Source organism: Rhinoderma darwinii, chromosome 9 (genome assembly GCF_050947455.1).
Source record: "Rhinoderma darwinii isolate aRhiDar2 chromosome 9, aRhiDar2.hap1, whole genome shotgun sequence".
Lineage (NCBI taxonomy): Eukaryota > Metazoa > Chordata > Amphibia > Anura > Rhinodermatidae > Rhinoderma > Rhinoderma darwinii.
The window spans coordinates 105,908,713-105,923,416 of NC_134695.1; the positions used below are offsets into that span (position 1 = coordinate 105,908,713).

The 14,704-nt window shown below is 42.4% G+C and overlaps 1 protein-coding gene across 1 annotated transcript in view; it reads right to left on the minus strand.

Annotated features, from left to right (window-relative positions):
- Positions 1 to 14,704, minus strand: part of CDC42BPG (CDC42 binding protein kinase gamma) — a 227,571-nt gene that overhangs the window by 490 nt on the left and 212,377 nt on the right. Inside the window, exons 32-36 of the mRNA XM_075838724.1 lie at positions 8,424 to 8,508; positions 8,155 to 8,275; positions 7,172 to 7,289; positions 4,200 to 4,281; positions 4,032 to 4,117 (exon numbers count right to left, since the gene is read on the minus strand). Of these exons, the coding sequence (XP_075694839.1) occupies positions 4,032 to 4,117; positions 4,200 to 4,281; positions 7,172 to 7,289; positions 8,155 to 8,275; positions 8,424 to 8,508 (492 nt within the window). The remainder of the gene's footprint in view (positions 1 to 4,031; positions 4,118 to 4,199; positions 4,282 to 7,171; positions 7,290 to 8,154; positions 8,276 to 8,423; positions 8,509 to 14,704) is intronic.

A 14,704-nucleotide genomic window follows, 5' to 3' on the forward strand; every position in this document is an offset into this window, starting at 1 on the left:
CTTTATACTGTTCGATACAAGGGATACCGGGCCAAACTGATACCACTAGTTCAAGGCCTAATGCGGTGGTGCATGACACGGATTCTAAGAACACTTCAGAGAGAATCTTTTATAGGGGTAAGCACCGGCCTCATTATATGAAGAGGTAGTCATACGGGCTTCGTTTTACAGACTATATAAGCCAGTGTCCTTATTGACATTTGGCGAAAGAATTATCGCGCTGGTGCACCCGGGGACCAGTCCAGTTTCATGCCATCAAAGTCTACGGCAGTGAACTATCTTTATCTAATTCTCAACATGCAGGCGGTCCCAAATAATCCCTAGAACGCAGTTTAAGGGTTTTTATAGCATCGAGTGGATATATCTGTAAGCCATTATAGAAAAGATGGGCATTCGGCCCGAATTACATCAGTTGGATTCATTTGCTCTACCATGCTCCCAATGCAAAAACAAAAAAAAGGCAAATGTGGCATCGTAAGAGCATTTTTCTTGGACCAGGGTGACACAGCAGAGATGCCCTCTTTTACCCCTGCTGTTCGCACTGGCCGTGGAAACACTAGCATGTATTTTAAGAAGTCACCCCCGGGTGAATACCTTCCAGTCTGGGGTGGTGGAGCAACGGGAATAAATCGCTGCCAGAAGTTGGGGATATTATAAATCTGTATTTAGGAGGTATTTAGAGCTGACCATAAATTGGTTGAAATGGACCCTCTTACCCCTAGAGAGCACATCTACCTCTATTGTACTGACTTGGATATCAATCCCATGTGACACAGAATTCAAATATTTGGGCATTAGGATTTATATCAGTTATGGATTATATCAGTCTTAATAAAAACCTCTCCTAATTAGGATACGAGATTAGATGGATGTCTGGATTAAGCTGCCCCTCTCAGCTCTGGGTGGAACGAATTTTAAAAATGTCATTTATTGCCACAAATTCTCTATGTTGCACCACAATGCACCAGCGTGGATTTCCACATATTGGTTTAGAAGGATGCATATCTAGTTTTCTGATTTTGTATAGAAACGGGGCATTCCTAGAACTTGGAGAAAAATCTATTTCACGGGGAGAAGGGGGTTGGCATTACAAAATTTCCTTGATCTATTATTTGGCTGCCCAGTTTTAGCATTTTAGAGAGTGGAAGATCGTGTAGAACTGTGATTCGAGCGGAACACTAACTTGCTATTTAGGGGTTGGGTATCCGCTGCTTGAGGCTTTGGAAGCCCATAGGCTTTATGCATAAAGTAAGTCTATGTTTGGAATCTAGGGGTGTTCAAAGTTTATGCTGATTTGGAGGGTTTCAGTAGTGGGAAAGGAAGGGAGCGGAGTATGTTCGGCAACTATCTGGATATCGAATTTAAATCCTTTCACCAAGTTTGAACTCAATAAATGAGTTTTATAGGTATCTGCAGATGAGACATGATGCCCAAATGCAGATACAATCAGTAGATTTGAGTATTACCTCCTCGGGGGTTTTCGAACATGTAGTTAAGACCGCTACAACTAAGGGACTGATCTCCATGACTTATAGGTGCCTACTGTCTGATCATCTAGGTGACCTATTGGAACCTATTAGACTAAAATGATGTGGGGCCTATACGTAAGGCTATGTCGGAGGAGGTGGTGGCATCAACGGGGGGGGGGGGGGGGGTTTGTCCATTAATGTGGCTCAGCGTATGTCACTATATTTAGTACGTAGGGTTTACAGAAGCCCCTGGGTATTCTAAAAAAAAAATGGGTTTGAGAGCGGATGCAAGCAGTCTTATATGTGCTGAGAAAAGGGCTGATCTAAAAACACATGTTCTGGTCTTAAATAGCCTGGAGAGATTTTGGAGGGATGTGAAGGAACTGATTGATAGAGTATTTAGGATAGCAGTACCCGTGGAGCCGAGAGTGGACCTCCTAAGCTTTGTCAGGGGGAGCTGTTGGAAGACCTTATGGAACAACTGGCCATTGCTAAAATACTTAACCAGGCTCTTAAAAAGATAGCTAAATATTGGCTACAGGCGGATTCCCTCGTTCCCCCATTGAGGTTATTAACGCCTTCAATTTGACTTGCTGGAAAAAAAAGGTATATTTTAAGAGAGGCGTCACTAAATAAATTTGAGCAGCAATGGGGAAAATGGGTAGACTGTCCAGGGTTTGGCTTCTGCTACACTGCTTATGAGAAGAACATTGGGGGTTGGTTTAGAATGATCAGCTTTTCTGTGATATACGAGGTAAAACCCCATGTAAGTAGTACTTGGAAAGGGTATAAGGTTGTGATTTACATGCATGTACGTGTATATTCTTTTCACTGCTGGGCTGTGGACTTCAGGAGTGATTTGCAGTATGACCCGGACTACAGTGGAAATGTATATACAACAGGGGTAAAGGACTAATGTTAATGTGTTTGTATTTATTCCTATGTACCTTGTATATCATATTGTGGCAGTCTCTTACTGTATAGTAGAAACTCTGATTAATAAAAAGTACTTTATTTAAAAAAAAAAATGAATACATTTTTTGTGTGTATCAAATCACCGGCCCCTCAGTCCCTGCACTAGGCATAACACAGCGTATCAGTTTTGCCGGGAATGTTCCCTTAACGTTCCAAATCAAAGAGGGAACATTGTAGAAAATAGTTCTTAAAAAGGTCTGATCATTGCCACAGCCAGGAACATTGTCTTGATTGCTGCCAAGATGCCTTTCCCCATCTTCTCGGTCTGTACACTAAATAAGTCCTATTAGATTGTGGTTGGTACCCCTAGCAGCCAGTCCACTTTTTACTAGGGTTGTCAACATGTACTTAGCAACTAGTGCCGAATGGTGGGGGGGGTGAAAAGACAGCACATCTTTGTTCTAAGGAGTCACATGATCCCTCTCAGCAAGTCAGCAGCTCTCATGTGATGATTCACTTTGCAACTCTTGTTTTTGAGTAGTCCTGGAGTGTCACATGATCTTTAAGGCTGCTGATTAGCTGAGAGAGCGTGTTTTGCATCATTTGACTCCAGAGAACCAAAAAGTGTTGTTTTTTTGAGTGCCCTGTTTGCCACTTTAAGGGGCTGTTTATTGGATGTAATTACTCTCACTAGTATAACTATTAGGGTACTCAAATTAAAAGGCGTCTCCCCGTGACGGGTTCTCCTTAAGACCACACCAATTGGTGCTGACCTTTTGTCCTATAATTCTGAATGCAAATAAGTTACAGTTTACATTGTGAGCTTAGATCTAGAATTCCATGTAACCTTGTACGAACATTGCAGTCACACGTGGTAGGGTTGTGGCTAGAGCATTGTAGTTGTAGGTCAATACACTAGACCAGAAAATCATTTATATACTTTTTTTGTCATATTCCTCCACATGCCCTTAAGGTGTATAGAGGGTCAACCCTCTGCATATTTCCAATACCTTTGTCATATAAGAAATAATTTATAGTTGTCTATGGGCTGGAGCAGTGGCTTAACATGACAACTGCTCCAAATGGGTGACATGTCTGTTTCCCCTTTCCGCCATGGGCAGAAGTTCCACCTAGCATAGAACTTTCAATATGGCACCTTCACAAATGTACTCTTGATCCTAAACTTCAGGATGACTAAAAAGATTTTCAAAATTTAAATAAGGCCTTATACACGAATTACGTGATAAAACTGGATATTCTGTACATCTAGAATAACTTCATTTATACTCAACATAATAGTATGGGACAGATTTACTAATACTGTTTAAGTTTTAGACCATGCAAACTTAGACAAGGCAGCCCGAAGATACACCAAATTGATCAAAGTGGTGTGGGCTGTATGAAAAACGTGGCGCCTCCAGCTGGACACTTTGCTCTTCCTTATTCCACCTAATAGTTGACTTAGTTTACGCTAGTTTTTTGCGCCAAAATTCTGGCGCATGGAGTCACATTTTAAACCACACCCCTTTCCCACTGTCATGCATGTCAAAAAAAGGGTCTAAAACCGTAAACTAAATGTGACACACAGCATGTACACCAGAATTCTGGCGCATTTTGAATAGTAAATCTGCCCCGTTGTGTTCTTACCTCATGTAGGAGATCTGACGAGGGGATCAAGCTGTGAGGTGAGGACAGGGAATCTTCTGACTGGGAGCTGCATGAGCTTCGTTTTACTGTTAAAATAAAAATCCATATTATTTCCAATTGGACTATACTAGTATACTGTAGCAGTTCTAGAATGTGTTGGGTATTTACCGGTGTCACTGCTGGAAGACAGTGGTCTTCCCATCCCTGCTATTTCTTGCCCGCTGCTGCTGCTTCTTTTTTCTTCTTGTGCCTGATTGATAGTTCAGAATATTGTGTCAGAGTTTGGGTATGTTCACACTACAGCGTCCGTAACGGCCGAAATTACGGGGCTGTTTTCAGGAGAAAACAGCCCCGTCGTTTCAGCCGTAACGGCATGTGCAGGTGCTTGAACGCCGCGTCCATTACGGACGTAATTGGCGCTGCTTTTCATTGGAGTCCATGAATAACGGCTCCAATTACGCCCCAAGAAGTGACAGGTCACTTCTTTGACGCGGGCGTCTATTTATGCACCGTCTTTTGACAGCGGCGCGTAAATATACGCCTCGTGTGAACAGACAAACGTCAGCCCATTGCTTTCAATGGGCAGATGTTTGTCAACGCATTCAAGCCGTAATTTCGGACGTAATTCGGGGGTTAATACGCCCGATTTACGTCCGTAATTAGTGTGTGTGAACATACCCTTAGGGTATGTTCACACACAGTGTTTTCAGGCGTATTTCAGGGCGTTTACGCCTCAAAAACCGGAAGCTGAACGCCTACAAACATCTGCCCATTGAAATCAATGGGAAAAACAGCATTTAGTTCATACAGGGCGTCTTTTTACGCCGCTGTTTTAAAAAACAGCGTAAAAGTTGCTCCGTAAAAAGTAGTAGCATGTCACTTCTTGATGCGTTTTATTGGAGTTGATTTTCCATTGAACACTATGAAAAACGCCTCAAAAGAAGCTTCAAATTCAGCTTCAAAAACGCCTGAAAATCAGGAGCTCTTTTCAACGTATTTTGCTACTGCGTGTGAATATACCCCAAGGCATGATTCAAACAACAGTATTTTGGGAAGTAATTTGAATCACTATTTGTAAGCCATAACCAGGAGTAGTTCCAAACCACAGAAAGATTTGCACCTCTTCTATTCTACTTTTTCTCTGTGCAGTTTCTACTCCTTGTTTTGGCTTCCAAATACTGATGCAAAATATTGACCATAATACATAAGTGTGAATGAGGCCTTAGGCCCTGTTCACACACAGTTTTTTTGACGAGGAAACCGCTCCGCAAAACTCTTCAAAAAACGGACGAAAATGCCTCCCATTGATTTCAATGGGAGGCGGAGGCGGTTTTTTACCACGAGTGGAAAAACCACCTCGCGGTAAAAAGAAGTGACATGACCTATCTTGAGGCGGTTTCCGCCTCCAAAACCCCATTTCAATCCGTGGGAGACGGAAAAAAAAACGCCTCGACAAGTGTTTTGACACGTTTTTGTCAAACCACTGTGCAAAAAACGCCTGGAGCAGATTTTGCAGCAGGAATTTTCCTCCTGCAAAAAAAAACTGTGTGAACTAGCCCTTAGACCATTAAAAGGGTGTTCGTATGTCAGAAAATAGACTTAATTCATTGTACAATGCAAAGTTATACTACTTTTCAATATACTTTCTATATTAGTGGATTACAGTTTTGAAGGGAATGGGAAGCTTCCAATGGATAAAAACCAGTCCTGATCATGTGAGGGACACACAGGCGCACGGCTTGTTACACGACTCCGCTCTTATAACTGTACTGTAACCAGTCTTGCACCTGTGGGTGTCCATTACATAACCATGAAGGTTCCCATTGAAAAATAGCAAGCAGAGATCTTTAAAATTGTGAGGAAACGGCTACAAAAGCTATATTGGAAAATTGTCCAACTTTTCATTATACAAAGAAACACGTTTATTTGCGGGAACCAAGGTTTCATCTGGAGGCAAATGGGATATTTGGGTAGAAGTCTTTTCCTATGGTTGGAGGACCTGAAGACTCGACACCACCTTTGCTTCGGTTTCTGGTCTTGCATTAAAGTAGTTTCCTAGGAATTGTTCCTTTGCTGCCATGGTATAGGGACCCCACCTCATCCGTCTACCCTCCTGCGTAATGACAGTCGTGTGAGAGAGCCAGCTCATCATAGGTGCTACACAGTCACCACATCGCTCGAGACTGGCCGGCCCGCTCACGTGACGCGTCATCCCTATCGGACCTACACATGTAAACAGATATGACAGGGTAGCCCAACAGCAGCGAGGGAACGCTAAAGAACTCTAAAAGGTAAGTATATTAAAGGCTATGTACACTTTTTTTTTTAATAGGTTAGTCAGTGTGTTTGGTGTAACTTTATAAATAGTTTTTATTAAAATTAATTTTACTTTTTGAGAAACAGCTGCTCTGTATTCTCTATACAGAGCTGCTGTATCCTTCGCTATGACCTGATTCAGCCATTCCCACTGACCTGACTGGTTCAGTGTTAGCAGGTCAAGATCCACCTGTAATCTATCAGTTATGAACTTAGACGTGATAGATAACAGGTGGATCCTGCGTGTCAGAGACACAGGACCCATAGTCACTGAACACTGGTTAGATTACATGCAAGGAATAGTGCTGCTGGATGCTATTCCCCATGCATTATCATCCCATGCTATACCCATAGTGTGCTGCATCTTTCAATCTGAATTAATACACTTTAATATAGTAAGTAACATAACTTTTCTAAGCACACAAACGTATTTTTGCAGCCGCAATTCACCCGCAAATCTGTGGGTGAATTGCGGCCCCATTTCAATGGGCCCATTCACACGACGTGGTTTCCACGGTCCGTGCATGGCCCAGGAACCTGGACCGCAAAAAGAACGGACATGCCTTATTACGGCTGCGTTTTGCGGTCCAGGCTCATAGAAATTAATGCACGCGGCCATGTACATGACCCGCGATTTGCGGGCGGCCCACTGGTGACACTCCACGTCTATCACACCCCGAAAATCACGGCCGTGCACATGGCTACGGTCGTGTGCATGAGGCCTTATGCAATCATTTTTATAAAACTACCTAATCCCTCCCTAGTAAGGTATCTGGAAAATTCTATATCCCCCATTCAACATAAGAAGAACAGACAGGTCTTACCACTGGCAGATCTTTTAACTGATGCTTTCCATCCCCAGGCCCAACATGAACCAAATGATTAAAATTCTTAGGATTGGATATTAGTTTCAATCTCATCTGAGGGTCTTTCATCATCACCCTGTGAATGACATTGCAAAGAATGACACGTTATATACTATTCGATCTATTAAGCTTCCTCAGGGTGAATGGGCGTTATGAGGAAAGGTAGCAGACAAGACCTACTTGTGCTCTGTGTATGTGTATTAAGGAATAGATAGCAGATTCATTTCTACAACACTATACGTAAACTGTAGTTGTGTGGATATTAAGAAAACATGAATTCTTTTTAAGACTGCTGTACTATGTAATCAAGCCATTTGTGACTTTTCTCGTGACAAGAAGGTGTTTTCTAAGGACGTGTCGTTTTAGTCAAATGTATTAAGGAAACGGTGCAAATTTCTAAGTAAATCTACACCTGCTCATAGCAGGCTTTGATTTGTTTTTCTGCCCCTCACAATGTAAAATGCGCCAAGCCTATTAAGAGGCGTGTACATTTTAATAAATTTGGCGCAAATTACACCAACTCTCTCTTTTACTAAGACTGGTGTAAAATGCACACCAGTCTTAGAAAATGTGGCCCATTTTATACTGCACGGAGTTAGGCTTTTTCTCTGTATCACAGATACTTTCCCCGATCAACTGGCTGTCACATGTATATGAATTGGCAAACCTTTACGAATGTTATTTTCAAAATAAAGATGGTCATTGATGTTGGAATTTTCAATACAGAGCTGTGCAATTTAATGGGATCTGTATAAATCTATATTCAGAAATCTTTTTACATATAAAACTATTCCAACTGTACGGGAGGAGCAGCAGTGGATTTGGAGTTCTGTATAGGAGAAACAGACCTCGGACCCCTATGGTATCAAAGTGATAAACTTATGAAGACAAATCCTCATGACACAAACATTATACATAATGTTTTCTAAATCCACACTTACCTTCTCTGCTGTTGCCGTTCCTCATCGGAAATTCGGAAGGAAAAATGTCTCTTGCTTTTCGTTTTAAGTAACTGTCTTCGGCTGTTATCAGACGTCTCTGGAACTTCAAACTCATCGTGATCTGTTGGGAACCCACGACAGACTATTATTAAAAGTAAACTGATCACCTACTGATTTACAAAGATTTTATCTTTTTAGGAATTGCCAAAATGGCTGGAATTTTTATTTGTACACAAACAATTGATATCCCTGTAGCTGTAAACACTAACCAGCCAATTTATTCCGCAGATAAACCAGACGGACTTTCTCAGTTCCAAAGACACACAGAGATCCTTCAGAATTCAACGGCCGAACCTGAGGTGAAGAAAAAAAGTAGAAAAGATTCTCAATGTTAAATGTATGATATGAAATAAGTAAAATAGAAACTTGTTTGGCAGCATAACTTCAAATCTTGGTCACCACCAAAGCAAAGCCCTAGTATAAGGCCATGTAATTCATCATTTCTAGAAGCTGCAGAAAATTGCTTGTGAACAATTTAAAGCTTACTTCCTGCTGAGCAGCTGACTAGGGGGAGAGGTTAACTGGTCCCAGGTGGTATAAAGTAGCCCTCAGGGCTCTAGAGAGCCTGCTCTAGTGGGCTTGTAAAACAAGTGGTTTGTATATCAAGTGGAGTTACAAAACCGGAGTTAAAAAGAGGAGTTAAAGCCCCAGTAAGTACTCTTCTTTTCTTTTTGCATTAACAACTGTTCGCTGTTTTTTTGTAACTGGGATAATGGACAGCAACATTGGAGGTTTTCTTCAGTGCACAGTTTGCCATGTGTATGCACGACAGGAGCCTGAGTTCCAGGGTGAATACCTCTATGGCAGATGTGAGCATGTTGGTCACCTGGAAGCTCGCAATAGAGATCTGGAGGAGCAAAATGCAACACTGAGGAAGATAGACAATCTTGAGCAGAGCATGCTGCTCACAGAGCATGCAGTTAGTGGGTTAGAACTGGAGGGTGAAGACATGGGTGAGCAGGATCAGGCAAGTAGCTGGGTTAATGTAGTTAGGGGCAGTAGAAAGGGGTCCAAGAAAAGGAAGGCAAATCCGGTTTCTGACATTCCAAGCAAAATTGCCAAGTTGGGTGATGATGCGAGGGTGTCGGTCTCAGAAATGGCAGCCCTTGTGGATACTGATCTCCCTAACAGCCGGGAGAACAGCCCAGCTAGTAGTCGGCGGGATGGTAATGCAGGTAAGGCAAGACAATTGATAGTCGTGGGGGATTCTATAATCAGGAAGACGGATAGAATAATTTGTCAAAAAGACCGCCTCAACCGAATGCTTTGCTGTCTCCCTGGTGCCAGGGTTCGGCATGTGGTGGAACGGGTGGACAAATTGCTGGGAGGGGCTGGTGATGATCCAGCTGTTGTTGGTACCGACATGGACCACAACAGAATAAATAGTAGGTGGAGGAGCCTTAATAATAATTTTAAAGAACTAGGCTACAAGCTGAAGGGAAGGACCTCCAAGGTTGTATTCTCAGGAATACTGCCTGTGCCATGCGCATCACTGGAAAGACAGCGGGAACTCAGGGAGTTAAATGCATGGCTGAAGTCTTGGTGTAGAAGAGAAGGCTTTGGGTTCCTAGAGCACTGGGCTGACTTTTCATTGGGGTACAAACTGTATTCTGCAGATGATTTGCACCTAAATGGAAGGGGGTCCGCTGTGCTGGGGGAGAGAATTCTAGATGGGGTGGTGGAGTATTTAAACTAGGGCTGAGAAGGGAGGTCAATGTAGAAAATAAAGGGGTAGTCAGGTTAGAGAGGGGTCAGACTATATTGGTGGGGGGAGAAACAGAATGTGGGGAGAGGACTAGACAACAGGATAAGGAGATCCTTTCATTACAAAACAGCAGTGAAAATAAAAATGCCCAAATAATGTCAAATCACATTTCTGATAATAAAAGTGAAAAAATGAAAAGGCAAGTTAAAGTGTATGTTCACAAATGCCAGAAGTCTAGCAAGCAAAATGGGGGAGCTGGGGGCCTTGGTACTGGAAGAAAATATTGATATAGTTGGTGTTGCTGAAACATGGCTGGACTCTTCACATGACTGGGCTGTAAATCTACAGGGTTTTAGACTGTTTCGGAAAGACAGGACAAGTAGGAAAGGTGGTAGTTTATGTCTGTATGTGAGAAGCGATATGAAGGCGAGTGTGAAAGAGACAATAGTGGGTGAATACTGTGAGGAGGTTGAAACCTTGTGGGTGAAACTAGAAAGGGAGGTAAATCACTGAAAAAATTACTTTTGGTGTAATCTATAGACCCCCCCAATATAACTGAGGAGATGGAAGTTCATCTATATAAGCAGATGGAGCGGGCTGCACAGGCGGGTACTGTAGTGATAATGGGAGATTTTAATTTCCGGGATATTAATTGGTGTCATGGTTCGGCTTCAACTGCAAAGGGGAGACAATTCCTCAACCTGTTGCAGGAAAATGTTATGGGCCAGTTTGTGGAAGACCCGACTAGAGGTGAAGCTCTGTTGGATCTGGTCATTTCTAATAATGCAGAGCTTGTTGGGAATGTCAATGTTCGTGAAAACCTCGGTAACAGTGATCATAATATAGTTACATTTTACCTATACTGTAAAAAACAAACACAGGCTGGGAGGGCAAAAACACTTAATTTTAAGAAAGCCAATTTCCCCAGGATGAGGGCTGCAATTCAGGATATAGACTGGGAAGAACGAATGTTAAATAATGGGACAAATGATAAATGGGAGATTTTGGGTAATTATAGTGCAAAATTTATTCCTATAGGTAACAATTATAAACGACCAAAATTAAATCCCACATGGCTTACACCTTCTGTGAAAGGGGCAATACATGACAAAAAAAGGGCATTTAAAAATACAATTCTGAGGGTACATCTGTAGCCTTTGTAAAATATAAAGAGCTTAATAAAATCTGTAAAAATGTAATAAAATCAGCAAAAATACAAAATGAAAGGCAGGTGGCCAAGGATAGTAAAACAAATCCCCAAAAAATATTCAAGTATATAAATGCAAAAAAGCCAAGGTCTGAACATGTAGGACCCCTAGATAGTGGTAATGGGGAGTTGGTCACAGGGGATCAAGAGAAGGCAGAGTTACTAAATGGGTTCTTTAGCTCTGTATATACAACAGAAGAAAGAGCAGCTGATGTAGCCGGTGCCAGTGCTGTTAATATATCAGTTGATATACTGAATTGGATGAATGTAGATATGGTCCAAGCTAAATTAAATAAAATAAATGTGCACAAGGCCCCGGGACCAGATGGGTTACACCCTAGAATTCTTAAAGAGCTTAGTTCAGTTATTTCTGTCCCCCTTTTGTAATATTCAGAGATTCTCTAGTGACTGGTATAGTGCCAAGGGACTGGCACAGGGCAAATATGGTGCCTATTTTCAAAAAGGGCTCTACGTCTTCCCCGGGTAATTATAGACCAGTAAGCTTAAAGAGACTGTCACCACATTATAAGTGCCCTATCTCCTACATAAGGAGATTGGCGCTGTAATGTAGGTGACAGTGATGCTTTTTATTTAGAAAAACGATCTATTTTAAACCACTTTATTAGCTTTATGCTAATGAGTTTTTTAATGCCTAAGTGGGCGTGTTTTTACTTTCGACCAAGTGGGCGTTGTACAGAGGAGGGACTATATACAGAATTATGTGACAATAAATAGTATTATAAGTGACAGCCAGCACGGTTTTACTAAGGACAGAAGTTGTCAAACTAACCTGATTTGTTTTTATGAAGAGGTAAGCAGAAGCCTAGACAGAGGGGCCGCTGTGGATTTAGTGTTTTTGGACTTTGCAAAGGCATTTGACACTGTCCCTCATAGACGTCTAATGGGTAAATTAAAGACTATAGGTTTAGAAAATATAGTTTGTAATTGGAATGAGAATTGGCTCAAGGACCGTATCCAGAGAGTTGTGGTCAATGATTCCTACTCTGAATGGTCCCCTGTTATAAGTGGTGTACCCCAGGGTTCCATGCTGGGACCACTATTATTCAACTTATTTATTAATGATATAGAGGATGGGATTAATAGCACTATTTCTATTTTTGCAGATGACGCCAAGCTATGTAATATAGTTCAGTCTATGGAAGATGTTCGTGAATTGCAAGCGGATTTAAACAAACTGAGTGTTTGGGCGTCCAGTTGGCAAATGAAGTTTAATGTAGATAAATGTAAAGTTATGCATCTGGGTACCAACAATCTGCATGCATCATATGTCCTAGGGGGAGCTACACTGGCGGATTCACTTGTTTAGAAGGATCTGGGTGTACTTGTAAATCATAAATGAAATAACAGCATGCAATGTCAATCTGCTGCTTCAGAGGCCAGCAGAATATTTTTGTGTATTAAAAGAGGCATGGACTCGCGGGACAGGGATGTAATATTGCCACTTTACAAAGCATTAGTGAGGCCTCATCTAGAATATGCAGTTCAGTTCTGGGCTCCAGTTCATAGAAAGGATGCCCTGGAGTTGGAAAAAATACAAAGAAGAGCAACGAAGCTAATAAGGGGCATGGAGAATCTAAGTTATGAGGAAAGATTAAAAGAATTAAACCTATTTAGCCTTGAAAAAAAGACGACTAAGGCCTCATGCACACGACTGTATTTTTTCCCATCCGTAAATACTGGCGTAAATACGGGTCCGGTGTCACACGTATTCGACCCGTTTTGCACCAGTATTTACGGGCCTGTGCCTGTAAATACAGGCCCGGTGTCACCCGTATTCCACCCGTATTTACGGGCACGTTTTTGGCTGCAAAATTACACTGCACTAAATCGGCAGCCATTCTCTCTATCAGTGCAGGATAGAGAGAAGGGACAGCCCTTTCTGTAATAAAAGTTAAAGAAATTCATACTTACCGGCCGTTGTCTTGGTGACGCGTCCCTCTCTTCACATCCAGCCCGACATCCCTGGATGACACGGCAGTCCATGTGACCGCTACAGCCTGTGATTGGCCTGTGATTGGCTGCAGCGGTCACATGGGCTGAAACGTCATCCAGGGAAGTCGGGCCGGATGTCGAGAGGGACGCGTCACCAAGGCAACGGCCGGGAGACTGGACTGGAGGAAGCAGGAAGTTCTCGGTAAGTATGAACGTCTTTTTTTTTTTACAGGTTGCTCTATATTCTGATCGGAATTCACTGTCCAGGGTGCTGAAAGAGTTACTGCCGATCAGATAACTCTTTCAGCACTCTGGACAGACTATTTACCGACATCGCCTAGCAACGCTCCCGTAATGACGGGTGCACACACGTAGCCACCCGTCATTACAGGAGCTCCATAGACTTCTATGGGCTGCCCGTGCCGTTATTACGGCCTGAAATAGGACATGTTCTATCTTTTTCAACGGCACGGGCACCTTCCCGTAAGAAAACGGGAAGGTACCCGTGGCCAATAGAAGTCTATGAGCCCGTTATTACGGGTCGTAATTACGACCCGTAATAACGGGTGTTTTTACGGTCGTGTGCATGAGGCCTAAGGGGGGACATGATTAATTTATATAAATATATTAATGGCACATACAAAAAATATGGTGAAATCCTGTTCCATGTAAAACCCCCTCTAAAAACAAGGGGCCACTCCCTCCATCTGGAGAAAAAAAGGTTCAACCTGCAGAGGCGACAAGCCTTCTTCACTGTGAGAGCGGTGAATCTATGGAATAGTCACCGCAGGAGCTGGTCACAGCAGGGACAGGAGATGGCTTTAGAAAAGGGTTAGATAATTTTCTAGAACAAAAAAGTATTAGCTCCTATGTGTAGAAATTGTTCCCTTCCCTTTCCCGTCCCTTGGTTGAACTTGATGGACATGTGTCTTTTTACAGCCGTACTAACTATGTAACTCCGTAACCAGGTCAATATGACACCTATCTTATTTACAGTAGATGTGCTTAGCACAAAATTTCTGCACTAGTTTCAGATCACTTTTAAATGTAGAGGTCAGTGAGAGTCAACTATTAAATATATTCGCCGGATGCCGCCAGACCTGGCTTGGGATAATATATTCTGGCCTAACGGTCGTCAATCAAGCCAGAATGAGCGTTTATGGACCATTTACCGTGACTATTCAGCCTAGGACTTCACCTCCATGACTTCAAGCGGGTAATTAGCATATACCATGTGTGGCGGTGCAGCTAATAATACTGATAGAGGCATGTATATAAAGATATTCAGCTACACTATAAGGCAGTGGTGGCGCTTTAGTGGGAGGCTCTATGATGAAAATCAGTGCAAGGAAACCTGGGCCAAAAGAGAAAGACATGTAGCTGTGGTGTAGATACTGCGCTGTAGCACATTGAGAGAGTCCTGCACACCACTTGTGTTGATCTGCACCGGATAAAAAGAAGATCTGTGATAGATCACTTTTGATTAAAGTGTATATATCAGGTCACCTATTGCAAGCGGCAGGCCCACAGACAGCAAGATTGTCCTTCTGCATTCAGGATGTTTAGGGAGCATGCCACGATTCACAACAAAAACCGGGTGTGCCTCAAAGTGTGAGAAGCCCTGC